This window comes from Dipodomys spectabilis, unplaced genomic scaffold (genome assembly GCF_019054845.1).
Source record: "Dipodomys spectabilis isolate Male_0828 unplaced genomic scaffold, ASM1905484v1 ptg000360l, whole genome shotgun sequence".
Lineage (NCBI taxonomy): Eukaryota > Metazoa > Chordata > Mammalia > Rodentia > Heteromyidae > Dipodomys > Dipodomys spectabilis.
This window is the reverse complement of record NW_024871037.1, coordinates 1,305,544-1,331,427: the sequence shown is the minus strand read 5'-3', so window position 1 is coordinate 1,331,427 and position 25,884 is coordinate 1,305,544. Positions and strand designations below refer to the sequence as shown.

General features: G+C 48.8%; 1 protein-coding gene across 5 annotated transcripts in view; it reads left to right on the top strand.

Annotated features, from left to right (window-relative positions):
* The first annotated feature begins 1,053 nt into the window (after window positions 1-1,053).
* The window catches only part of Dhx30 (DExH-box helicase 30), a 31,711-nt gene continuing 6,880 nt past the window's right edge, over window positions 1,054-25,884 (top strand). Inside the window, exons 1-10 of one of the 5 annotated variants that reach the window (XM_042665984.1) lie at window positions 1,054-1,125; window positions 3,864-3,958; window positions 5,162-5,268; window positions 7,699-7,753; window positions 13,972-14,067; window positions 15,118-15,146; window positions 21,840-21,970; window positions 22,618-22,728; window positions 24,224-24,522; window positions 24,987-25,107. In XM_042665984.1, coding sequence (XP_042521918.1) covers window positions 5,244-5,268; window positions 7,699-7,753; window positions 13,972-14,067; window positions 15,118-15,146; window positions 21,840-21,970; window positions 22,618-22,728; window positions 24,224-24,522; window positions 24,987-25,107 — 867 coding nt within the window. In that variant the 5' untranslated portion in view covers window positions 1,054-1,125; window positions 3,864-3,958; window positions 5,162-5,243. Of the gene's footprint in view, window positions 1,126-3,863; window positions 3,959-5,161; window positions 5,269-7,698; window positions 7,754-13,971; window positions 14,068-15,117; window positions 15,147-19,714; window positions 19,956-21,839; window positions 21,971-22,617; window positions 22,729-24,223; window positions 24,523-24,986; window positions 25,108-25,884 lie in introns of those variants that run through there. The other 4 variants (XM_042665988.1, XM_042665987.1, XM_042665983.1 and 1 more) reach the window with 4 other exon arrangements.

The following is a 25,884-nucleotide window of genomic DNA, read 5'->3' as shown; positions in this document are numbered from 1 at the left end:
GGAAATTTGAGTTAACTCGCTGTGGTGAATCCACGCAATGTGTGTATTTTGCTGGGGGTGTGGGGAAGGATGTCCCACCCCCAGGGCCTCAAGAATTACACTGTGGCAGATCTCTACCCATTGAGGTGTAGACCTCGGCCTTTTCTCTCTTCCAACTGTGAACTTCTGACCCAACCTCAGAAGGGCTCTGAGTTCTCTCCAACGAAGGCGGATTCCACTAAACCCACACTTAGGCCTCAGCCAGGAGCGATAATCCCCTTTTTCTCTAGAGCCAGGAGGAGGCGGGGAATGGGGGGGGGGGGGAGTGGGAGGGGAAGGGAGGGAGCAGAGAGGCCCAGACAACGACCTCCACACTCGCCTCCACCAAGGACCACCTAAGGCTTCCCTTAAAAGTGTGCAACCTGGCGGGGTAAAAGGAGAATGTGCCCCCTTCCCTAAACAGAAATTAACTTTTTAAAAAGAGGCCTAGACGCCTGAAGGGGAGCTGCAGTTAAGAGGCGCGGGACCACGGGCCTGGCGACAGATGGGGTCCCCCCAAGCTGGACGTGGTGGTTCTGGCTCTGGTTTTTGTTTCTTGTTCTGTACTCACGGGAGCTGCAGGCGCGAAAAAAACAAACAAAAAAGCTGCACAAAAAGGCCCTTCGTGGCTCCCAAGCCATCCCGAAGCTTTAGTGGCCGTGAGCACCGTGGCGGGCGGCAAACCTAATGGCTTCCTCGGGGTCCCGCCCCCCCGCCGGAGCTGTTCGCGCGCGCGTTTCCGCGACCTCACCGGAAGTCCCGCCTACATCCGCTGCCGTGCCCTTTTGGGGGCCCAGGCCCCCGAACTGGAGGGGGTGTGTGTGTGTAGGGGGGGGGTGTCTTCCACAGAGTAGCCAGCCCCACACCGACAGCCTCGTGGGGAGACGGGGGGAGGGAGGCCACACATAGTCCGTGCCAGCGAACCTGCCTTGCAATCCTTCCCTGAGAAACGGCGTCGCGCACCGGGAGGGCGCGGCGGTGGCTTCCGCTCCAGGACCCGGAAGGGGTCGCGCTGTCGCTGATGGGAGTTGTAGTCCGACCGTGGTTGGGGGGGGCCAGCGGCTCATGCGCCGTGCACCGAGGCTTGTTTCACATCTGTAACAACAGGTGAATTGGGCTTTTTATTCTCCCTTTTCGTGCCTCCCCCATCCTGGAGGAGCCTGCTGTAGCTGGGGGGGCGGTGGTCAGCACGAGGAAGGGGGTCCGGGTCCGCCCGCCAAGGCTTGCGAACAGTAGGGCGGAGAAGCTGGCGGGCCCGAGGAGCAGGCCGGGCATCCTAGGCCTGCCTGGGAAACCGGCCTGGCCGAGCCTTGGGCAACCAGGCCTCGGCCTGCTGTTGCCATGGAGCCCGGGCGAGGGCGGGGGCCAGACCGGTCCGGCGGGGCGGTCCTCGCTGTGCCAGGGGCTCTGCCAGGGCCGCCGGAGTGGCCTCTCCATTGGCGCACCGACGCCTTCGCCTCTGGGGATGCTCCGTTTCCTCCAGGCCCAGCCTGGAGGAAGTGTCTCGAGTGCCCTGAGACCTTTTGTCTGCCCCTCCTCCCTCGTTTGCGCCTCCTGGACCGTTCGTCCAGAGAGGGAAAGAGAGAAAGACGGACGAGACAGAGGCCTGATGCATTGTAGCCCCTCTGGCTTGCCCCCTTTTTGCACCGACCTTGCTATCTGGGGGGAGGCCAGAGAGATGAAATGTTCTTTGTTTGCTAGTGGTGACTTGCCCAATTTTGCAGGGAAGATCTAATGCATGTGAGGTTCTTTGTTTGCAGTCCCAGGGGTCCTCAGATTTCTCCCTAAGCCTGGAGTATGGCGATCAGCATGCTTTTTTTCTAGCTACTCTTCTTGTAACGATATTGGTCACATAATTGAGATTTTTTTTTTTGCAGGGTGGACACTATGTTGCTTTATATCCCCAATCCTTGTAGGTAAACTGCAGCAAGCTCTAAACCTAGTCTCTAAACCTAGTCTCTTAGCCCCTGCCCACAGGCCCGAAGACACTGTCTGATGGAAACGTTTCCCTTCTAGTTTCTTGGAAGGCCTTGATCAGCATCTTGTAATTTACCCTTAAATCTCAGTGCCCTGGTGTTTCCAAGGAAGGAGGCCTCTGCTGTCTGGAGAATTTGGGAGTTGATGTGAAAGCTCGTGTGCATTCACATCCTTTGCATTTTCTCCCTTGCTAGGTTGTCTTCTTCGTGCCCAAAGATACTGTCCATATATTTTATGTTGCTATGGTCCAAAGTTTTATCCACTGGCAGACTCTTTGTACCCTTTCAAAACTTGGCATGAACCAAGGCATGGTGCGTTTCTGCTTCCCTGTGGTATGCCAGAAGTAAAGTAGTTTACTTGTGGTGGGGAAAGTTTTAGAATCACATCACTCAAATGTAGATTTCCAATCTGCCCTAAGGTAGCTATGAGATCTTGGGTAAGTTGTATAACCTTGAACTTCAATTTTCTTCCCTGGGAAAGATTTTTTTACCTTCTCCTAGGGTATTTGCAGAAAGGAAATGGGTTAGTCCATGGAAGTACTTGGTGAACTGTAAAAATGATATTCCACATTGAGTTATTGTTATTTTCCCAATCTAGAAGAATGTTATAGCCCATTTATATACTTTAGGTAGATTTATGTTATAGTCATTATGGTCATTAGTTGGGCCAGGCATCAGTGGCTCACGCCTGTCATCCTAGCTACTCAGGAGGCTCAGAGCTGTGGATCATGGTTCGAAGCCAGCCTGGGCATAAAAGTCCCTTAAACTACTTAGAAAAAGCCAGAAATGGCACTGTGGCTCAAGTGGTAGAATGCTAGCCCTGAGTACAAAGCGGCTCAGGGACAGTGCCCAGGCCCTAGGACTGGCAAAAAGAAAAATGAAATTGGTTTTGTTCCAGACTTGGAGAAAATGCTTTTCAGGCCTACATGCCCTCCTTTATTTCGACATCTCCTTGGTATCTTACAGGCGCTAGGTTAGGATAGTTCACATTCTTTTTTTTTTTTTTTCTTGCTGGTCCTGGAGCTTGAACTCTAAGTGAGCCTGGGCGCTGTCCCTGAGTGTTTGTTCTCAAGGCTAGCGTTCTACCACTTGAGCCACAGCTCCATTCTCAGCTTTTTGCGATTAATTAGAGGTAAGAGTCTCATGGATTTTCTTGCCCACGCTGGCTTTGAACTGTGATCTTCAGATCTCAGCTTTTTGAATAGCTAGGATTACAGGCGTGAGCCACTAGCACCCAGCAAACATTCTTTGTTGTTGTTGGTCGTGGGGCTTGAACTCTGGGCTTGGGCGCTGTCCCTGGGCTCTTCAGCTCAAGGCGAGCGCTCTACCACTTGAGCCACAACACCACTTCCGGTTTTCTAGTGGTTTATTGGAGATGAGTATAATGGACTTTCCTGCCTGGGCTGGCTTTGAACAGTGATCCTCAGATCTCAGCCTCCTGCGTAGCTCGGATTACAGGTGTGAGCCACCAGCGTCCGGCCCAGCAAACATTCTTGATGGGTCTAGAATGGGTCTTCGTAGGTATTGAAGTAGGACTTGGGTTGTGTGTGTGTGTGATGCCCCTAACAAAACTTGTTATTAAGAGTAAATGAAGCCTGTGTTGGTGGCTCACACCTGTAATCCTAGCTACTCAGGAGGCTGAGATCTGATGATCAAGATTCAAAGCCGCCCCTGCAGGAAACTCCGTGATATTCTTATCTCCGTTTAACCCCTCAGAAAACCGGAAGTGGCACTGTGGCTCAAGTGGTAGTACACTAGCCTTGAGCTGAAGAACTGAGGGACAGCTCAGTTCTGTGATTGGTGCAACTTTGTTTCTCTTTGGGGATCACCCATCTAGTGACCCCTCCCCCCCGCAATTGTACTTCCCAGGAGGAGGCCCAGCCTCGTGATGAGGAATAGCAAGGGGAGAATTCAGCTCCAGTTCAAAAGCCTACAAAATCTGAGCCTGTTCCTGCGTTTGTAAGGTAAGTTCCTAGCCATGCACATAGCAGTGGTGGATCTCATTCATGCTTTGCCATATGGTAAAGCAGAAAGGCATGGTTAAATTCATGTGTTAGTTCCGTTTGTGGCTGTCTTGAAAGAGGAGTGTCATTCTTAGTCATTAGGAATCTCTGTCTTGAAATCACCACATAGTATACCTAAAATCAAGTTGTGTTTAATTATGTTAAGAAATCTTGCTGGGCACTGGTGGCTCACACCTGTAATTCTAGCTACTCAGGAGGCTGAGATCTAAGGCTCGAGGTTCAAAGCCAGCCTGGACAGGAAAGTTTGTGAGACTTTTAGCTCCAATTAACCAATCAAAAACTGGAAGGGGAGCTATGGCTCAAAGTGGTAGAGTGCCAGCCTTGAGCAAAAGAGCTCAGGGACAGTGCCTAGGCCGTCAATTCAGCCCCAGGACCAACAAAAAGGAAAGGAAAGGAAGAAGGAAGGGAAGGAAGGAAAGAAGAAAGGAAGGAAAATCCTGATAGCATTTTACTTATCTCTATGTAACTGGATAAAAGAAAAAAAACAGAGGTGTTTTGTTTGTTTTAATATCACCACATTATAAGGAAAGCAGGCTTCTTTTGGAACTCTGAAATATGCTAGAGCTCTCTAAATTACCTTTAAGTGAAATAGTTTGGTACCTTGAATATCATACTATATATTTTTTATGCTAGGAAACAAGATAGTGTTCATAAGCCTTGATTGAAACTGAAGAGCGGAGGCATTTTAACAACAAAACCCAAGAGTCGGGCTGGGAAAGTGGCTCAGTGGTAGAGTGCTTGTCTTGCATGTACAAGGCACTGGGTTCGATTCCTTAGCACCACATAAACAGAAAAAGCCGGGAAGTGGTGCTGTGGCTCAAGTGGTAGAGCGCTCACCTTGAGCTGAAGAGCTGAGGGACAGTGCCCAGGCCAAGTTCAAGCCCCACAGCCGACCAAAAAGAAAAAATAAAAACCAAAACCAAGAGTCGTATTTCTGAAACAATCAACTGAGAATTCCTTAGCAAGAAAGTATTGTTTCTTAGCGATCGTTTTAAGATGCCTTGTATTTTAAAATACTCAGGTTTGCTTTAAAACTAGGATCCAAAATGATATGCTTTTTTAAAAATTTTAATTTGGATAGGAGGAGTTTGTAGACTGTAACTTCTTCAAGTAAATTGTATCATCGTTGCTATTGTATTGAAGTTTTCTCTCTGAGCTACCATATCTTATCGGCTGAAATTTCCGGCATCCCTGAGGGAGAGAAAGCCATCAGGGCAGACCTGCTATGGACCTGAAAGATTCAGCCCCAGGTTAGCCCTCCACTCCCCACTCCCCCATAATTTGACAATGAGAGGAAATAATAGTCCAGCACGACCCTGTAGGTAACCCAGGAGATTCCTTGTAATAATGAACATTTACCTAGCAGGCTAAAATATTGTGTAGAATGATGGATGGATGGATGGATGGATAGATGGATGGATGGATGGATGGATGGATGGATGGATGGATGGATTGATTGACCGTGCCCATTCTGGGGCTTGAACTCAGGGCCTTGATTGATTGATTGATTGACTGTGCCCATCCTGGGACTTGAACTCAGGGCCCGGGTGCTATTCCTGAGATACTTTTTCTTAAGACCTAGTGCCCTTCCACTTGAGCCTCAGCTCCATTTCTGCCTTTTTGGTGGCTAAGTGGAGATTAAGAGTCTCATGGACTTTCCTGCCTCCTGGGCTGGCTTCGAACCATGATCCTCAGTCTTCTGAATAGCTAGGATGACAAGTGTGAGTTGCCAGCGCCCAGCTGTGTAGATGTTTTTTAAACTAGGGTTACTAAAAATTATGGTACCTAATCTAATACCATCTTGCTTAAATATCAGTCTAGGTGTATTTAGTCAGTTGTGTTCTGTTTTATTTTGTTTTCCTATCAGCTTTAGGTATTCCTCAATTAAATGTACTAATGAGTGAAATGTACCAAAATCCTTTGCATGGTGGTGCTAGCCTTTAATCCCGGCACTTGTGTAGCTGAAATGGGGAAGGTCACAGCCGGTTTACATAGCAAAAGCTTGTCTCAAAAAAAAAAAAAAAAAAAAAAAAGCTGGGCACCAGTGGCTCACGCCTGTAATCTTAGCTACTCAGGAGGCTGAGATCTGAGCATCGCAGTGGTTCAAAGCCAGCCCGGGCAGGAAAGGCCCTGAGACTCTTATTTCCAATAAATCACTCAGAAAACCGGAAGTGGCACTGTGGCTCAAGTGGTAGAGAGCTAGCCTGGAGCTGAAGAGCTGAGGGACAGCGCCCAGGCCCAGAGTTCAAGCCCCATGACCGACCAAAAAAAAAAAAAAAAAGCACCAAAATTTTTGGCTAATAGTTGTGTTTCAACTTAATATTTATGCTTAGGTATTAACAAGTTTTTAAATTCTAATTATTAATTGTAAATTTATAGTTGGTCATCTCTTAGAGACATAGAGGCTCTACCATGGAAAGCATAAAAAGTTCTGTGTGTATGCCGGGCGCTGGTGGCTCACGCCTGTAATCCTAGCTACTCAGGAGGCTGAGATCTGAGGATCGCGGTTCAAAGCCAGCCCGGGCAGGAGAGACCGTGAGACTCCTATCTCCAATAAACCACCAGAAAACCGGAAGTGGCGCTGTAGCTCAAGTGGTAGAGCGCTCGCCTTGAGCTGAAGAGCTGAGGGACAGCGCTCAGGCCCAGAGTTCAAGCCCCACGACCGACAAAAAAAAAAAAAAAAAAGTTCTGTGTGTGTGTGTGTGTGTGTGTGTGTGTGTGTGCGCACGCATGTGTGTGTGTGTGTGTGTGTACGCGCGCGCACGTGCGTATGTGTGCATGTACGCACGTGCGCTGGTCCTGGGGCTTGAACTCAGGGCCTTGTTACTTTCCTTACCACTTGAGCCACAGCTCCACTTCCAGCTTTTTGCTGGTTAATTGGAGATAAGAGTCTCACAGACTTTCTTGTCCAGGCTAGCTTTCTACCACACACCACAATCCTCAAATCTCAGCCCCCTGAGTAGCTAGAATTACAGGCCTGAGCCACCAGTGGGCCCCTCCCAACCAAAAAAGCTTTTTATTCCAGATCTTTAAACAATTACTCTTTGATGTTATCAGGCCAATCTTATTCCTAAGGCCCCAGACGCCAGTTTGTCCTTAAAAGCAATTCACAGTTCCATTTCCTGATGCCACGTGAGACTGGGCATCCATAAGGAATTCGTTTCCTCTTGGAAGAGTCACAAGGAAATCTGCAAGTATTGTAATGAAGTGCAACTGTATCTATCAAAATGCAGGGCTGGGAATGTGGCTGAGTGGTAGAGTGCTCACCTAGCATGCATGAAGCCCTGAGTTCGATTCCTCAGTACCATATAAACAGAGAAAGCCAGAAGTGGTGCTGTGACTCAAGTGGTTGAATGTTGTTAACCTTGAGCCAAAAAAAAAGCTCAGGGACAGCACTCAGGCCCTGAGTTCAAGCTCCAGGACTGGCAAAATAAAAGTAAAAGACAAAATGCATCCCTTTCTGTTTAACAACAAGAAGAAAGCTCTCAATTACAAAGAAGGGTACATGTAATTAAAGCAGAGCTCACCTTCCCATCATTAAGATTGGGGAGTTGCAGTGGAGCTCTCTAGTGAAGAGCTTTTTTGTTTTGTTTTGTTTTTTCATCTTCTGTACAATTGAAAGTCTTCTGTGCAGTTCTTGGAACAGGAATATTAAACTGTTGCCTTTTGACCCTCCTTAGGATTCCAGCTTCCCCTCTTGGCCAGACATGTTCAGCTTGGACTCATTCAGAAAAGGTAAGAATGTAACTGCATCTGGGGCCTCACACCTTCCTCTTTGGGATTCACAGCTGTGAAAGCTGTGAGTTTTCTTTACCACTGCATAGTTATCCTCTCAGAGTAGCTTTTCAAAGCCCTTGCCTTCCCTTCCTCTGCATGCAGACCTTGTGCCTTCTATCCTGGCCTGGTATATGTTTTGCCGCCCCTCTTCAGCCTTCTCTCATTTACTTGCTGTTTATCCAAATCTTACCTTTTTTCTAGGCTGGTGTTTTCCACCATCTGCCCCATGAATCTTTTCCTGATTTCTCTTGATCAAATACAGTCCTTCTATAACTTACTTTACCAACATGTCCATGTTAACCTATGATTAGTCTATGCCAAATTCATGCGTTCATTTATTTGTGTTTGTTGGTCATGGGGCTTGAACTCAGAGCCTGGGGTGCTTTCCCTGAGCTTTATGGCTAACGTTCTGCCACTTTGAGCCACAGCCCCACTTCTGGTTTTCTGGTGGTTAAATGGACATAAGAATCTCACAGACTTTCCTGCCTGGGCTGGCTTTGAACTGTGATCCTGAAATCTCAGCTTCCTGTGTAGCCTGGCTAAATTCTAAATGTGTGTGTGTGTGTGTGTGTGTGTGTGTGTGTGTGTGTGTGTGTGTGTGTGTGTGTGTGTGTGTGTGTGTGTGTGTGTGTGTGTGTGTGTGTGTGTGTGTGTGTCCTGGAGTTTGAACTGAGCACCTAGGCACTGAGTTTTTATGCTCAAGGCTAGCACTCTACTACTTGAGCCACAGCTCCACTTCCAGATTTTTTGGTGCTTCAGTGGAGATAAGAGTCTCTCAACTGCCTGGGCTGGGTTTGAACCATGATCATCAGATTTCAGCTCCTGAGTAGCAAGGCTTTTACAGGCCTGAGCCACCAGTGCTCACCACAATTTTTTTTTTTTTTTGCAACATTGGATCAGGAACTCCCTGTATCCAATATCCAAGGCTTGTGCTATCTTATCATCATAGAACCTGTCCCAGCATTTTGTACATAATAAGTCTCAGTAAACACTAGCAGAAGTATATAAGGTTATTACCAGTGATCATATGAACTCCAACAAGTCTTGAACGTAGAGGTTCGTAGCAGATGAGATGAGGAGGTTGTATAAACTACTGCAAAATTAATTACATTGTCACTGAACTATGGGGCATAGTTCAGGATATATTTAACACAAAATGAATTAACTGGTGAGAGTTTCAGGAGCCAAGATCCTGAGGAGTTTGTGTGTCTTAGACAAGAGCATATCTTCAAGAGAATGAAGAGTAAAAAGCCCCTGTCCTATACCGAAGCTGATATGAGTTTGAGGCTCCACTGAACATGTTGTGTTACTAAATAATAACTAGGTTAGAATGCTTTTTTATCTTATTTTTGTGCCAGTCCTGGTTCTTGAACTTAAAGCCTCGGCCCTATTCTGGAGCTTCTTTGGCTCAAAGCTAGCACCCTACCACTTGAGCCACAGCACCACTTCTGGCTTTTTCTGTGCATGTGGTACTGAGGAACTGAACCCAGGGCTTCATGCACACTAGGCAAGCACTCTACTGCTAAGCTACATTCCCAGCCCTGTCCAGAGCTTTTGATTAAATAAATTCTCCTGATTGTGTCTCCCTTCCATCTTACGTTCTTCAGTGACTAGGAACCACTAGGTGGTACCATGTGTATACTCAGAATGGGGCCAGAAAGAGGGATGGATGGATGTCCCAGCGTTCAGAGAAACCTCTTTAGTCCCTCCATTTGATTTCATGGTGCTTGAAAGATTAATTTTTTCTAGAACTGGAGGTTAGGCTCAAGTGGTTAAGTACTAGCCAAGTGAGAGCAAGAAGCCCAAATTTCAAGCCCCACATACACAAACATAAGCAAATAATTTTTTTATTTGATTTTGGTGGTCATAAGACATGAACTGGGCACTGTCCCTGAGCTTCTTTTGCTAAAGACAAGCACTCTACCTCTTCCAGTTCTCTAGGGGTTAATTGGAGATAAAGAGTTTCATGGACTTTCCTGACTGGGCTGGCTTTGAACCCCAATCCTCAGATTTCAGCCTCCTGAGTAGCTAGGATTACAGGTGTGAACCATCAGCACCCAGCTTCACAAATAAGTTTTGTCATTATATTTTTCTTCTTTTCTCTTTTTTTCTTTCTCTTTTGGCTAAGAAAGGAAAAAACCTGATTAGATTAGTATAGACAGCACAGTTGTTTCCTGAACTGTAAACTATCACTTAATTACTCTGTGTTTACCTAATAAGCAGAGAGGTTTGTCACCACTTGTAAAAGGGATGTGGTTCCAGGGATCAGATGTGTTAATAGGTGTTAACTGCTTAGAAGAAGGCCTGACCCCTCATAAACTCACAATCCATATTAACATTAAGAGGCTTTAGTGCATAATATGGTCTGACTTTGGGCCTTGATTGTTTACAAGTAAGTAGTATGTACTAACTAACAATCATTTTATGCTTGAAAATCTCAAAGAGAGCAGTCACTAATCAGAAAGACTATATTGGATATTTTCCTTCAGGCAAACACTGGTCCTGGGGCTTGAACTCAGGGGTCCTGGTACTGTCCCTGAGCTTTTTTGCTCAAGGCTGATATTTTACAAGTTGAGTTACAACTCCATTTCCAGCTTTGGGGTAGTTCATTGGAGATAAGCTTTTGTGCTCAAGGCTAGCACTCTACCACTTTAAGTCATAGGTCCACTTCTGTTTTCTGGTGGTTCCTTGGAGATAAAGAGTCTCAAGGACTTTCCTGCGCCAGCTGGATTTGCACTGTGATCCTCAGATGTCAGCCTCCTGAGTAGCTAGGATGACAGGTGTGAGGCACTGGTACCTGGGTGGGTTTACTTTGCACATATTTCTTTGCTCCTCAGGAGGAGATGATGAGCTCAACTTCCTAAGATAGCTTTAGTCTTAGGAGGAAATACCAAGTGAAAAGCTTGGGGCCACTGAATCAAACTTCCTAGCCTTCAAAACTACTTCTCCCTAACACTGTCATGATGATAACGGACTTTCTTCTGTTTGCTAGGGACATAGTGACAATATTAGAAATAACGTGGGAAAAGCTCCCTACCCAGCCCTTTATCTTGAACATACCAAACTCTTTATAAAAGTGAATTAGTTGATCTTTTCATTGCTCAGGCCTGTCGCTATAAGAATACAGCCTGAAACCAGCCACTGGTGGCTCACACCTGGGCCTCATGCATGCAAGGCAAGCACTCTACCACTGAACCGCTTTCCCAACCCCCATCTTTCCTATGACCATAATTCAACAGAGCATTTTGGTTCAAGTACCTGCTCTCTCAGCTACAAAGCCACCAGAGTCCGGACTCAGCAAAGCAAACAGAGTCTTCTGTGAGAAGGTACTCAGGAGACTATGGCTGGACAATCATGAGTTTTCTGCCAGCCTGCACTACATAGCATGACTCCATCTGGAAAAGAAAACAACACAAAACAAACCAGATGCCGGTGGCTCATGTCTGTCATCCTAGCTACTCAAGCTGAGATCTGAGCAGCATGGTTTGAAGCCAGCTCAAGCAAGGAAGATTGTGAGAAACTCTTATCTCCAACTAACCACCAAAAAGCTGGAAGCAGTAAAGCACTAACCTTGAACCAGAAACTTCAGTGACAATGGGCAGGCCCTAAGTTCAAGCCCCAGGACCGGCACCAAAATAAAAAACCCAAGGGCTTAGATCATAGCTTCAGTGGTTGAGTGCTTGTCTAGCAAACACTCAGCTCTGAGTTTAAACTATAGTACTGTTGAATGAAACAAAAGCAAAGAAGTCTTTAAAAATGGGGGGGATGAGTCAGCCAGGCGCTGGTGGCTCCTGCTTGTAATCCTAACTACTCAGGGAGGCTGAGATTTAAGGATTGTGGTTCAAAGCCAGCCCAGGCAGAAAAGTCTGAGAGACTCTTATCTCCAGTAAACTACTCAGAAAAGGCCAGAAGTGGCACTGTAACTCAAGAGGTAGAGAGCACTAGCCTTGAGCAGAAGAAGCTTAGGGACATTGCCCAGGCCCTAAGTTCAAGCCCAGTGAGCAGGAGGTGGGGGGAGGGGGGGGCCGGGAACATTAGTAAGAATGTACATTTTCTTCTAGCAATATAGTCAGAAAAGGTTTCAGTGATGTTGTGGTATTCTAACATCTTTTTCCTCGTTCTGAAATGCTTCATGAAGTAACACTCATCAAATATTCCTCCTTTTGCTCTTTTTAAATCCCGCATTCTTGAATATGAATGAGGACATTTTTCAAACAGGCATAGAGCGGTTGAGCCTATGATTTGTAGCTTTCGATTCAAGGGAGGAACTGGAATTAATTCCAAAGTCAACTTTAATCCTAGGCACTTAGTTCCAAATACTATAAGTGTTTCTTCTATAACACCATATATATATTTTTCTCCTTTCTTCCTCCCTCCCTCCGTCCCTCCGTCCCTCCGTCCCTCCCTCCCTCCCTCCCTCCCTCCCTCCCTTCCTTCCTTCTTTCCTTCCTTCCTTCTCTCCTTCCCTCTTTCCCCTTCCTCCTTCCCCCCTTCTCTCTTGTATTCTTTCCCTCCCTCCCTCCCTCCCTCCCTCTCTCCCTTCCTTCCTTCTTCCATTTTCTGGCCAGGACTGGACTTATCTCAAGGTCCCAGGCCAGAGTTAGCACTTTGCCACTTAAGCCACATCCTCTGACTTTTTTGCTGGTTATTTGAAGATAAGAGTCTGGTAGATTTGACTACCCTGGCTGGCTTGGAACCTTGATCCTCAGGTCTCAGCCTTCTGTGTAGCTAGGATTACAGGTGTAAGTCACTCCTGCCCAGATTTATGCCTTCCTTAACTCAGCTCTTCTACCTTTCTATGGAAAACTAGGGGGAATGTCTTCAGTTTAGTTCAGATATTTAGAGAGTCTTAAAAATGTACTTTGTAGTCACTGATGAGTGGCATTTAGGCTAAATGAATGCACATATTTGGAATGGCACTTTTAGAAAAGGAGTCTGGATCTGCTTTTAGCAGCCACTAGACTTGATTCCAATAATTCACAAATCCCTTCATTGTTCTTCCATAGAGGGAAACAATAATGTGAGATTGGAGACTAAGGTGGCCAAAGTTGAAACCTTACCGAATGCTTAGATAGCTACCAAAAGTTGAAGATGGAGCTGGATGCTGGTGGCTCACGCCTGCCATCCTAGCTGCTCAGGAGGCTAGATCTGAAGATCGAGATTCACAGCCAACCTGGGCAAGAAAAATCTGTGAAACTTTTTTTTTTCTTTTTTGCCAGTCTTGGGGTTTGAACTCAGGGCTGGACACTGTCCCTGAGTTTCTTTTGCTTAAGGCTAGCACTTTACCACTTGAGCCACAGTACTATTTCATTTTTTTTTTTCTGTTTGTGTGGCACTGATTTTCTGTCTATGTAATACTGAGGAATGGAACTCAGGGCTTCATACATGCTAGGAAGCACTCTACCACTAAGCCACATTCCCAGCCCGTTTTATTTATTCTTACTTTTTATTTTTTGCCAGTCCTGAGGCATGAACTCAGGGCCCAGGCACTATCCCTGAGCTTCTTTTTTTTTTTTTTTGTCAATCGTGGGGCTTGAACTCTGGGCCTGGGCACTGTCCCTCAGCTCTCCAGCTCAAGGCGAGCGCTCTACCACTTGAGCTACAGCGCCACTTCCGGTTTTCTGGTGGTTTATTGGAGATAGGAGTCTCACAGTCTCTCCTGCCTGGGCTGGCTTTGAACCACGATCCTCAGATCTCAACCTCCTGAGTAGCTAGGATTACAGGCGTGAGCCACCAGCGCCCGGTGCCTGAGCTTCTTTTTGCTCAAGGCTAGCATTCCACCACTTGAGCCACAGTACCACTTCCAGCCTTTTCTGGGTAGGTGGTACTAAGGAATGGAACCCAGGGCTTCATGCATGATATGACAAGCACTCTACTACTAAGCCACCTTCTCAGACCCCGTTTTATTCTTTTAGAGAGTGTACAAGACACATGTTAAACTCAGAGAGAACAGAAAGGGTTTGAGGCCTTTTTGAGATCCAAGAAGGGATCTCTACAAGGATATGGTGTGAGATATATATCCCAAAGTCAATCAGCAGCCCTGCTGCCCACAAACTCCTCATGGATGCTCTTAGGGCGAGTCAGTTCAGGGCTCTATACTATGGGAGGGAGGGGTCCAGGGAGGGGGTGACTGACCACATGTTGTTCTAATACCCTCTGTTTCCCCCCCTCCCCAGATCGGGCCCAGCACAGACAGCGTCAGTGCAAACTCCCCCCACCCCGCCTTCCACCCATGTGTGTCAACCCCGCCCCTGGAGGGACCATCTCTCGAGGTAAGGGAGGGGCCTGGCCTCCAGCTTCACCGTGGTCCAGGGTCAGCCAGGAGGTGGGGTTTCAGTGGGAACCCGGGTATGGGGCTCTCTAGGGCCTCTGAAAAGTAAGTCAGGGGGGAGGATGGGCTTAGCAGAGCTGGTGGAACCCTTGGGAGAGAGTTCTTGGAAAGCTCTGGGCTCTTCACAATCCTTGGTTAATATGGCTTGACACCCCCCCCTCCTCCCCCCAGTCTCCTGGAATAAAGTCTGAGCCTATTCTGCTGAGGTCTTCTGCACACCCGCATAGAGAACATTGTAGCTTTCTAGGGAAGGCTCTTAACTCACAAAAGACAGCAGGTGCTTGTAGCCTGGGCCAGAGTGACGATCCTGATCTCTTCCCAGCGTCCACCATCTTGCAGCCTTTGGGAATGCCCAGTCAAATTCCTCCCCTGTCTCCCCTCCAGCCCCTCAAAGCACTTTACTGACATTAAAATCCACCTGTCAGTCTATTGGCAAGGGAAAGCCATCTTTGAGAGGAGAGGTTTTACTGTACCCTTTAGAAACAGGAACCACAAGAGCATTTTCTACTCATGAGCATCTTTTCTTCCCCCTCCCCAAACTTAGATCTTTTTTAGGTTTACCAACTCCAGCATCCCTGGTGGCTTTTCTTTCCATTTTTTTCTTTTTTTAATTAATTTATTTTTGTGTCTTGTCTTAGGCTACCTGTTAACACGGAAAGAGAATGATGTTAGCTGAGAAAAGATTTTTGTTCTCATCTGGAGACAGACAGCTAACCTACCCCGGGCTCTTGTCTTGTAAAGTGCTTTGAAGGTTTAGAGCTTGGGAAGGGTATAAGGGCCAGTGCTACTCCACAGGTCCTGCCCTTTTGCTACATTATTAGCCCTTCCTGATAGGCAGCAGTTAAGATAACAGTAGCCGTGTGTCCTTCCAGCCCCTCTGTGACTACTTGACTTAGGTGTTAAAGAAATGCCACCCCTTACCATTGCCAAAACAAGAGTTGATTGCCCTTTTTTTTTTTTCCTTTCTTAAAATGCCCTGTAACTCGAAAAGGCTGAACGTTAACATTTCCAACATGGCAGGTGAGTGGTCCTGAGAGTGTCAGATGTGCTTTTGGTAAAGCTGGAAGATGGTTTAGTGGGGGCACTCGGCAGTGCTGGGGCTCAGGGGATGGGCGGCTGCCCTGTGGGATGGCCCATAGGTGCTACACGCTCTCCCTGCCTTTTCCCAGAGGAGCATGGGCCCCGCCCCCCCCATGAGCCTGCTGAGCTGTGCCTGCAAAAGCATCCACGTGGTGTGCTTCTTGCCTTTCCCTGGTAGAAATGACATACAACTTAGCCTCTCTATGACCACGTGATTGTTAGGCCTTTCTGCTATGTTCTCTCTTCTCTTGTCTTCCTTGCCTTTCCTTTCTCCTTTCCTTCCCTTTCCCCTCCTTCTTCCTCTTCCTTCCTCCTCCCTCTTCCCTTTCTCTTTCCCCTTCTTCTCCTTGCCCCTCCCTCCCTTCTTTCTCGCCTTCCTTCCTTCCTTCCTTCCTTCCTTCCATTCTCTTCTTTCTTTCTTCCTTCTTCCCTTCCTTCCTTCCTTCCTTCCTTCCTTTCTCTCTCTCTCTCTCTTTTTCTTTCTCTCTTTCTTTCTTTCTCTCTTTTGATAATCTTTGCTATGTTGCCCAGGCTGATTTCAGACTCCTGGGCTCAAGTGATCCTTCCACCTCAGCCTTTTTATTTGTTTGTTTGTTTTTTGTTCATCATGGGGCTTAAACTCTGGGCCTGGGCCCTGTCTGAGCTCTACCACTTTGAGCTACAGCTTCACTTCTGGTTTTTTGGTGGTTTGTTGGAAATAAGAGTCTCATGGACTTTTCCTGCCCGGGGTGGCTTTGAACGGTTATCCTCAGATTTCAGCCTCCTGAATAGCTGGGATTATAGGCGTGAGCCACTGGTGCCCAGCTACCCCACAGTTCCCTGGAGACTTCACTGGTGCTTTTGCCTTTAAGATGGCGTATGGCAGAGATAATTTCTCATGCATTGAAATTAAAGAAAAAAAAAAAAAAGTCCCAGAACAGTGGCCATATATGTGGAGTACAGAGTCCCTCAGACTCAGAATATGGAATTGGGGAAAAAAAAAAAACAAGCTCAAGATCAAGGATGAATAAATGAAGAAAGCCCACCTCAGTGTGTCACCTGTATACCTTCAGCACCTACTCACATCTGAGACTTGGAGCAGTAGAAAGCATCGAGACCGAGGGGTGACACTGTATCTGCTGGGATCGGGGAGGGGAGGGGCACAGTCGGCGGCCCTCTCCCATCTCTGCTTAATGTAGTGGTGGGTTTTCTTTTAACCAAGGGATCTGTGGCTCTCCACATGTGCAAAGGGAATTCCGGCAGCAGGGTGACCTGGCTGAAGGAGCTCTCCTTACGCTCTCACTGATAGCCAGGTTGACTACTCCTTGCTGTCCATAAGATAATCTATTACTGAATGACTAGTCATGGTGTGTTGGCCAAGCCCTTCAGTCTCTTTAGGTGCTGGTTGTTTCTCTCCTATTCTCTCCATACATTCTCCAGTCTGCCCCAAAGCTTGACCTGTCAAAAGCTTCCTCCTATTGCCTTTTCTTGGGGTCTTATTTTATGTTGTTTGTTTGTGCCAGTCCTGTGGCTTGAACTCAGGACTTGGGGCACAGTCCTTGAGCTCTTTTTGCTCAAGACTAGTATTCTAGCACTTGAGCCACAACTCCACTTGCAGGTTTCTGGTGGCTGATTGCAGATAAGAGTCTCATAGACTTTCCTGCCCAGGCTAGCTTTGACTCGCAATCCTCAGATCTCAGCCTCCTGAATAGCCAGGATTGTAGGCATGAGCCATTGGCACCTGATTTCTTGGGAGCTTTTTTAGGTTTTAGGTGTTTAGAGCCTTTGTATTTTAATTCCATGCTGGTAGATGTAACACATGAAGCAGAACAAGACATACTTGATTGTGAAGTTCTCAGAGATATCTAAACCAGTAACCTCTTCCCATTTTCAGAACTTATTTCTTTTTTTCACAGGTAAAGGAGATAATTTTTCTCTCTCGCAACAATGTTGAGAAGGGGTTGGGAATGTGGGTTAGTGGTAGAGTGCTTGCCTAGCATGCATGAAGCCCTGGGTTCAATTCCTCAAGGAAAAAGCTGGAAGTGGCACTATGGCTCAAGTGGTAGAGTGCTAGCCTTGAACAAAAGAAGAAGCCCAGGGACAATGTCCAGGTCCTGAATTCAAGCCCCAGGACTGGCCAAAAAAAAAAAAAAAAAAAAGGATTTTTGAGAAGACTGAACTTAGCAAAAGGAAAGAGCCTCAGCCCTCTTACTTACTTCAAAATCTTCTTCAACAAAAGTTCACAAAGGTTTTTGTGCATCAGATGGTAAATGCATTTGAGATTTTGTAGGCTATACATTTTCTGTGGCAGTTAATTTTGCCATTATAGCACGAAAGCAGTTAGAGACTATACATAACTACAAAACTGTATTTTTGTCCTATTAAAACTTTATTTATAATAATAGGCAATGGGCTAGATTTGGTCTCTAGGCTATAATTATCCAACTCCTGCCCTGGACCACTAGGGAGCTAATCACAGAACTAGAAGGGTTCTGCTCTGGGGGTTGGGAAGGTGGCTCAGTGCCACAGCACCACTAACATCTTTTTCCGTTTTAAGGTACTGAGGAGTCGAACCCAGAGCTTCATGCATACTAGGCAAGCACTCTTCCACTAAGCCACATTCCCAGCCTTCTTGCAGACTTTTCTATCTGGCCTTTGAACTGTGTGATACTCCTAAGTCTCAGCCTCCTGAGTGGCTCAGATGGCAGGCATGGGCACTAGCACCCACCATGTGCATTGCATGTGTGTGCGCACGCACACATTAATATAAAGTTTAAAGCATCTGCTATTATGAACTCCCCTAAAATTATTGATCAGCTTGAACACTTAGCAACTCCTGGCCAGTCTGGTCTTTGTAGTTCTCCCTTTTACTCCTTGGGAATCCAAGAAATGGTGGCATTTCCATCATAAGCTACAAGGCTGCCGAAGTAGAGCGCAGTACTGAGGACTTCAGAAAGGATCTGTTGAAGGAGTGTCTTTCTGTCTATGCTTGTTTCTTTCAACTTGTCAGGCACCAGAATTTGTCAAGTTTGTCTTCAGCTACTGTAGCCCCTTCCTGGTTCAGTACACATCCAGATTCTTCTGAGGGAATATAGTCAGCTGACTGTCTTTGAGCATGATTCCAGAAGCTGGATGGCTATGTAGAAATTAATGAGTCCCCTGGTCAAATGCAAAGCCCTGGGATCATCATTCTTCTGAGTGGGGTATGTTTGATAACTGAGGGTAGCCACAGTTGCTTTGTCAGATAATTACTCCCTCTTGTGCCTTTCTTGGAAAAGACCCACTGAGGAGTAAATGGAGGAGTTGAAGTTTGAGGCTGTCCCATCCCACCTGAGTGTGTCTCTAAGGGACTGTTTCCTGTGATTTACATTCTCAGAAGCTAGGAACTTCTCTCCCGGGGCAATCTGCAAAGCCTTCTTTGGAATATTCTTATTTGATCCTAACCACAGCCACCAAAAAGAAAAAAAAATGAGTAGAACAAATTTGTTGTAATTATTCCAGTTGATGAACTTACCTAAGCTACTCAGTTGGCAAGTAGCACTGTTGGGTGAGACTGAGCTGTAGATATTATGATTCAGATCCTATGTGTTCCCCCATACATAGCCTTATTTGTTTTTTTTTTTTTCTCCTTACTATCTGGGAACTTGTTTAAAAAGGTCCTACCCCAGAGCTAGATACTGGTGGCTCCCACCTGTCATCCTAGCTATTCAGGAGGCTGAGATCTAAGGTTCTTGAAGCCAGCCTGAGTAGGGAAGCTTGTGAGACTCTTTATCTCCAGTAAACTACCAAAAAAAAAAGAGAAAGAAAGCCAGAAGTAGAGCCGTGGCTCAAATGGTAGAGAGCTAGCCTTGAGCAAAAGAAGCCCAGGGACAGTGCCCAGGCCCTGAGTTTAAGCCCCAGCACACCCAAAGTCTTTGTCAGAGCCTTGAAGAGAAATAACGATCCCGGCCCACGGTTGTGGAAATGGATTCCCACCTGGGCTTCCAGACAAGCAAGCAGCAGCCGCAGAATCCAACTTGTCCCTTCAACACTTCTTGAGCCGATGCAGGTAGCGTGCTCGCCTCGCATGCATGAAGCCCTGGGTTCGATTCCTCAGCACCACAGACACAGAAGAGGCCAGGCGTGGCGCTGTGGCTCAAGTGGTAGAGCGCTAGCCTGGAGCCTTAAAAGCAGCTCAGGGACAGCGCCCGGGCCCCGAGTTCAAGCCCCAGGACGGGCAAAAGAAATCTCCGTCCCGGGCTCCAGGTTCCTCACCAGACTCGCTTTGTAGGTCGTTCTGGGATGGGGGTGCGGCCGGTTGGGCAGTTAGCTCCTACCCCCGGGGTCGGGCCCTCCCCTTAGCCCGGCAGCCTGGCTTGCTGCGAGCGGGGATCCCCCGCGGGGAGGGTGTGGGCCGGGAGGCGGGAGCTGCGCGCTGGGCCGGGCTCGGCGTCCCGCCGGCCGCCAGGGGGCGCGCGGCCCCGCCCCCGGCCCCGCCCCTTCTCGCGCTCCCCCCCCCCCTCCCTCCCCCCCCCCCCCCGCGCCTTCCGGGGGCCGCGGGGGCTGGCGGGAGCGCGATGGCGGCCGCCAGGAGGCTCATGGCGCTGGCGGCCGGCGTCTCTCCGCGCCTGCGGCCGCCGGGGCCCCGCGCCGCCTGGCGCCAGGGCCGGTCGCGCGGCCTCTCGTCGGGCTTCGTCGGCGCCGACGGCGCCCAGGCCCAGGAGGCCGTCGAGGCCGAGTCGGAGGCGGCTCCTGGTGAGCCCGGGGAAGGCGACGGGAGCATGGTGAACGGTGAGGGCCGCGGCGGGCGGGCGGGCGGGCGGGCGGGCCGCGGCGGCCTGGGCTCCTCCCGAGCGGCGGGGGACGGCGGGGGGGGGGGAGGGGGAGGGGGCGGGGCGGGGGGGAGGGGGGGCCGCGGGGGGGGCAGGACCAGATCGGCCTGCTGCGCAAAGCTCTGCGCGCCCCACCCCCCCGCCCCGCACCAGCACGAACAGGTGACAGGTGCGGGACCCCGTCTAACTTCTGCCCGGATAACTGGCCCCGGGGTGGGGGGGGGGTCAGGACATGAAGGGACCAGCGTCTGCCTACACCATTGTGGCAGGCAGCCCCTCAGTACAGCTGGGGTGTGTCAGAGGGCGGCTCCCTATGTCCTGAGTAGTGTGCGGGGAGCACCCGGCCAGCACACCTTGCCCATGGAGACTCGGGGCGGCCGAGCGAGCCGCCTAGCCCTCACTAGCCACCACCACCACCACCACCCCAAGCCCCCTCGTAGATCTGGAGGAAAGCCTCTGTGCACGCCTGGAGGTCTCACATGGGTGCTGAAGTGGGATCTCCCTGTAGGATCAAATCCCCTGAATTCGACTTAGATCCTGCCCATTAACTTTGATTCTTAGTGGCTTTGTAAAAGGGCATTTAAAAAAAAAAAAAAAAAAAAGCCCCCTTTGGAGCTGGCTTCAAGTCGAATACTTGCTGGGTGCTGGCGACTCGCACCTTTAATCCCAGCTACTCAGGAGGCTGAGATCTGAGGATTGAGGTTCCATGCCAGTGGAGTTAGGAAGGTACACGAGACTCTGATCTTCAGATAACCACCAAAAAGGTGGAAGTCAAGGTGTGACTTAAGTGGTAGAGTGCTAGCCTTGAGTAAGAATAAAAAAAGTCAAGTGAGATTGCCAAGGCCGTGTCCTGGAGCCCCAGTGCTGAGATAAAGTAGACTATCATGGCAGAATGAGAAGTCACACCTGTCTCTGCATCTGTTGAAGGGTTACTTACGTTTTAGCCCTTCCTTTTGTACCTGGTTACTCACAGTAGTCCTCTTTGTGGTCCTGTGTCTGGCACAAGCTGCGTGAAGGTGGCCATCTCAGCTCTTTGTACTCTGGAATCAATTCAGAAAATAATTGAAGAAGTGAGGTATCCTTGTGGTTTCTGATGCATCCTTCTGCTCCTTAATGCCATTCGAATCAGGAAAAGAAATGGCTCACTCCTGTCTTTTTTTTTTTTTTTTTTTGGTCAGTCATGGGGCCTGAACTCTGGGTCTGGGCACTGTCCCTCAGCTCTTTAGCTCAAGGCTAGCGCTCTACCACTTGAGCCACAGCGCCACTTCTGGCTTTTCCTGCTTATATGGTGCTGAGGAATCGAACCCAGGGCCTCATGCATGCAAGGCAAGCACTCTACCACTGAGCCACCTTCCCAGCCTTCACTCCTGTCTTTAACTGTGCAAGTCTTTCTATGACTTTAAGCTCTTTCACAGCATGCCAAGTTGAGAGCTAAGGCCTCTGGTAAACAACAGGATCTCATCTCTTAACTACACAGGTTTATGTCTTCCTGAAGTATTGGCTTGATCTCTAGTTTGTGTTGCTTTCTGTGTAGTGTCTTCCTTCAGAGTTTAGATGAGAGCACTTTATTGACCCATTTGGGCTTTTGTAGCTGATGTATGGAATCAAAACGTTGGATGGAAAAGATTGCTTTAGTGATGTATGGGCTCTTTATTGGCTCTTGTTCAGGAAGTGGCCATGCAAGGGTGCGTGGCCCCGTTCTCTGTAAACCTCTCCGTTTTACAATGTTTTTGGTTGATTTGGGGGTCAGAGGCCAACACTGTCAGAATTTAGCCCAGAATTGCTTGTTTGTTCATTTTTAAGAGTAAGAACAACTTTAATGCTTTTGTTCTTATTTTCTTAGCTTCTAGGGACCTATTAAAAGAGTTCCCACAGCCTAAAAACCTTCTCAACAGTGTGATTGGAAGAGCCCTTGGTATCTCACACGCAAAAGACAAACTAGTCTACGTACACACGAATGGACCGAAGAAAAAGGTAACTGGTGGGCAGGGGATGCAGTGGTTTGACTCCAGGGACAGACAGACTCTTGCCTTTGTTCCTCTCTCAGGATTTTTTTTCCCCAAGGAATCCTGAAGTTTTTCATGGAAGTTTTCTGAATTAAAATGGTCGCCAGAGAATCTCAAAGTTAGGTTTGAACAAGAGCCAGAAAAATACATGTGCATGGTTTGGGGCATGGTAGGAAGACAGGGCAGATGAGCTGAGCAGTTCCCACGTTCTGTAAGACAGGCCCCTCCATACCTTCATTCCTCTGTGGACTGATTAGAACTCCCAAGGGTTAGAGGTGAGAACAATTCTGCTTCTAGTCTTAGAGACCCTGGGCATATAGCATTCTGCTGAAAGGTTTGTTGAAAACAGAAAAGATAAGGTGGGTCCCGGTATTTCCTCTAGTCAGAACATGTCACTCTGAAGAAGTAAAAGAACTTGTGGAGTAATGGATGGAGCGTGGGAAAATTGGTCTTGCAGAGAGTTGAAGGGGGGGGCGGGGGTTGTCCTACCGCCTCTCCGAGCCTAGCACACCACTGCCATGAGGGTCTCAGCTTTACTGCTTTCCTTGCTTGATTGCAACAGCTTTGTAATCTGGAGAAAGCTTAGGTGCCTGATTTTTCCCTTCTCTTTCTCAGAAAGTCACCCTGCACATAAAGTGGCCCAAGAGTGTGGAGGTAGAAGGCTATGGCAGCAAGAAGATCGATGCTGAGCGGCAAGCTGCAGCTGCTGCCTGCCAGCTGTTTAAGGTGACCTTCCTTCCACTAGTAAAAGCCATACAGGACTCCCCCCCCCCCCCCCCCCCCTTCTTGGGAAATTCTTGGCTCTGGTTTCTTTGGTTCCAGGGACACCTTGGTACATTCATCTGTCCTGAACATTTTCTACTTCCTGGTTTCTCCTTGTTTACCCAAGGAGGGAATAGATTTCTTCTTATTTCTCTCTCTCATTGTCCCACCATGGTTAAACCTACAGAGTAGGGGCAGGGAATGTGGCCTAGTGGTAGAGTGCTTACCTAGCATGCATGAAGCCCTGGGTTCGCTTCCTCAGTACCACATAGACAGAAAAAGCTGCAAGTGGCGCTGTGCCTCTCGTGATAGAGTGCTAGCCTTGAGCTAGAAGAAGCTCAGGGACAGTGCCCAGGCCCTAAGTTCAGGCCCCAGGACTGGCCAGCCTTTTCTGCTTATGTGATGCTAAGGAACTGAACCCAGGGCCTCATGCATGCAAGGCAAGCACTCTACCACTGAGCCACCTTCCCAGCCCTTTTCCTGTTATTTCACACATCGAGTTTTCCTAGGGCCACCATGGTCTTCTCGTAGTGGAGTGTGATAGTGGTGTCTCAGTGGTTGGGCATAGATTTGCTGTCAGGTTTTCGGTTACCCAGAATTTGTAGGTCTTCAGTGAATGATCACCACTCTTCGCTGTTTCTCACTGATTCCCCCTTTGTGTCTTGCAAATCCTGAGTCTTTCTCTGTTCCCAGGCCTTTATCTCTGCTCTTTTATTTAATTTTTAGACTCTTTCTGATTCTTTCTTACAGGCCTCAAATACTTCCATTGTTCTGATTTCTCACCCCCCACCCCTTGACCTGCTTTCAGTGCAGACAGCTTTTGCTGCTTGTAGTTATTTTCTCGACCCTATTGTCGTAGCTGCCCTCAGCGTATAGCAGAGGTCTGTGACCCTCTCCCACTCCTTGAAACATCTCTTGTTCTCTAGCCTTCCTCTTCCTGGGGAAATCTTGTCTTTGCTTGATTCACTCATTCTCCTGGTTTGGTTTTCTTTCTCCCTGGTCCTAGAGTTTGAACTGTTGGGAGACCACTTCTTTTCCTAATTCCTGTATTCACGGAAGCTTCCTAACTCTTCTGCTGCTCTTGTCTGTTTCATCTGTCAAAGCAAGACTTTGGAGATTGAACTAAAATCCATGAACTTGCTGGGCAAGTGCTCTTACCTGTAGGCCTTTTTGAGTTTGGTTTTCCGGCTAGGTCTTGGGCTAACTTTGCCTTGGGCTGGCCTGAAATCATGGTCCTGTCATTGCCCTCCCTAGCAGCAGCTGGAATTAAAAGCATCTACCACCATGCCTGACCAACACTATCTATGCATCCTTAGTGTTCCTTCTATGCCACTTCTGGGTCCGGGGCTAAGTACGGCTATGCATAGATCCACAACAGAAGGAGCTGCGGTGTCGCTGGACATAGTCCAGGCTGTCGTGGGCTTATGGTGTGATCTTCATGATGTCCTTCTCCCCTCAGGGCTGGGGTCTGCTGGGTCCCCGGAACGAGCTGTTTGATGCAGCCAAGTATCGAGTGCTAGCTGATCGCTTTGGCTCTCCAGCTGACAGCTGGTGGCGTCCGGAACCAACCATGCCCCCCACTTCCTGGCGGCAGCTGAATCCTGAGAGCATTCGGCCAGGGGGACCTGGCCTGCCCCGCACTTTGGGCCGGGAGGAAGAGGACGACGAGGAGGAAGAGCTCGAAGAGGGGACCATTGATGTTTCTGAGTTCCTGTCCCTGACTCAGCAGGACTCCCATAACCCACTTCGGGACTCGAGGTACAGCCGCGACGGGGAGGCAAGGGCAGCTGGCCGTGCTCTCACGTGGGGCTGGGTGGATGTTCCCTGGAGCCTTCTGAGGTTGGGAGGGTTCTGCCCCACCTTGCATCCGACTGGCCCTGTCACTCAGGTGTGCGTGCCCATTTGTGGGGTGGCTCTGGCGACTCTGGCCTGTGTGTGCTATGGCCGGCCTTCCGCCAGGAGCGGCATGGACTATTCTCCAGCTTCCGCCTCGGTCCTGCGGTCTCTGCAGCCTCTCTGCTTGCCTCCTGCTCTCTGCCCCCCCACCCCTTTCTCTCTCGGGGGTGGGGGAAGCCACGGGAGTGTGGGACCACCCAGCCCTCCATCCTGTCAGGCCTCGTGGCCTGCCTGCCACGCCACCTCAGTGTCCCACCTGCAGTCTCAGGGGAACTTGGCCCAGGAAGAGAGCGAGCTTTTTTCACCTAAACTTTTGGTCCTCCCAGGGGGGGTTCCTTTGAAATGACAGACGACGACAGTGCTGTTAGGGCCCTGACCCAGTTTCCACTTCCCAAGAACCTCCTGGCCAAGGTGATTCAGATCGCCACCTCTTCCTCCACAGCAAAGGTGAGCTGGGGCTGGCTGCAAGGCTGGGCTTGGGGCCGGGCAGCCCACGCGCTCGTGTCTGCCTCCTCCCACGCCAGGTGGGAGGAAGCCACGGGTGCAGGAGGACCGCAGGTGCCCGGTGGCTTTCATCCAAGCCAGCTGGAAGGATACTGGATGCTGAGGGGCAGGGCAGGTAGGGAAGGTGAAATGGCAGAGAACGGGCATCGTGGAGTGGAACATGGGCGCGGGAGGGGACAGTCGAGCCGAGGTTTGAATATCATCATTGTTGCCACCAAGGGAAGTTGAGTGAGCAGGACTCCTTGCTCAAGTTTTCTTTTGTTTTATGTGCCAGTCCCGGGGCTTGAACTCAGGGCACTGTCCCTGAGCTTCTTTTGCTCAATGCTAGCACTCTACCACTTGAGCCACAACTCAACAACTTGAGCACAGTAGAGGCAAAGTTCCACTTTTTTTTTTGGTGCTTAATTGGAGGCAAGAAGTCTTAAGGACTTTCCTGCCCAGGCTGGCTTTGAACCCTAATCTTTAGATCTCAGCCTCCTGAGTAGGATTATAGGTGTAAGCCACTGGCCCCTGGCCTTTTCCAAGCCTTTTAGCTCCTCCCTAGGATGTGCCTGGTTTTGGCGCCCACTAGCAGGTTTAGCCCTGGCTTCCACGAAGGTGCTGAGGGGGTAACGAGCCAGGACATAGTGGCTTTGCCTAGAGGCCGAGGGGTAAACCTCTGGGGCTGCTTCTAGCTGCTCATGGTGCAGCTGGTGTTTGACACCTGCTGGGATGGTGGTT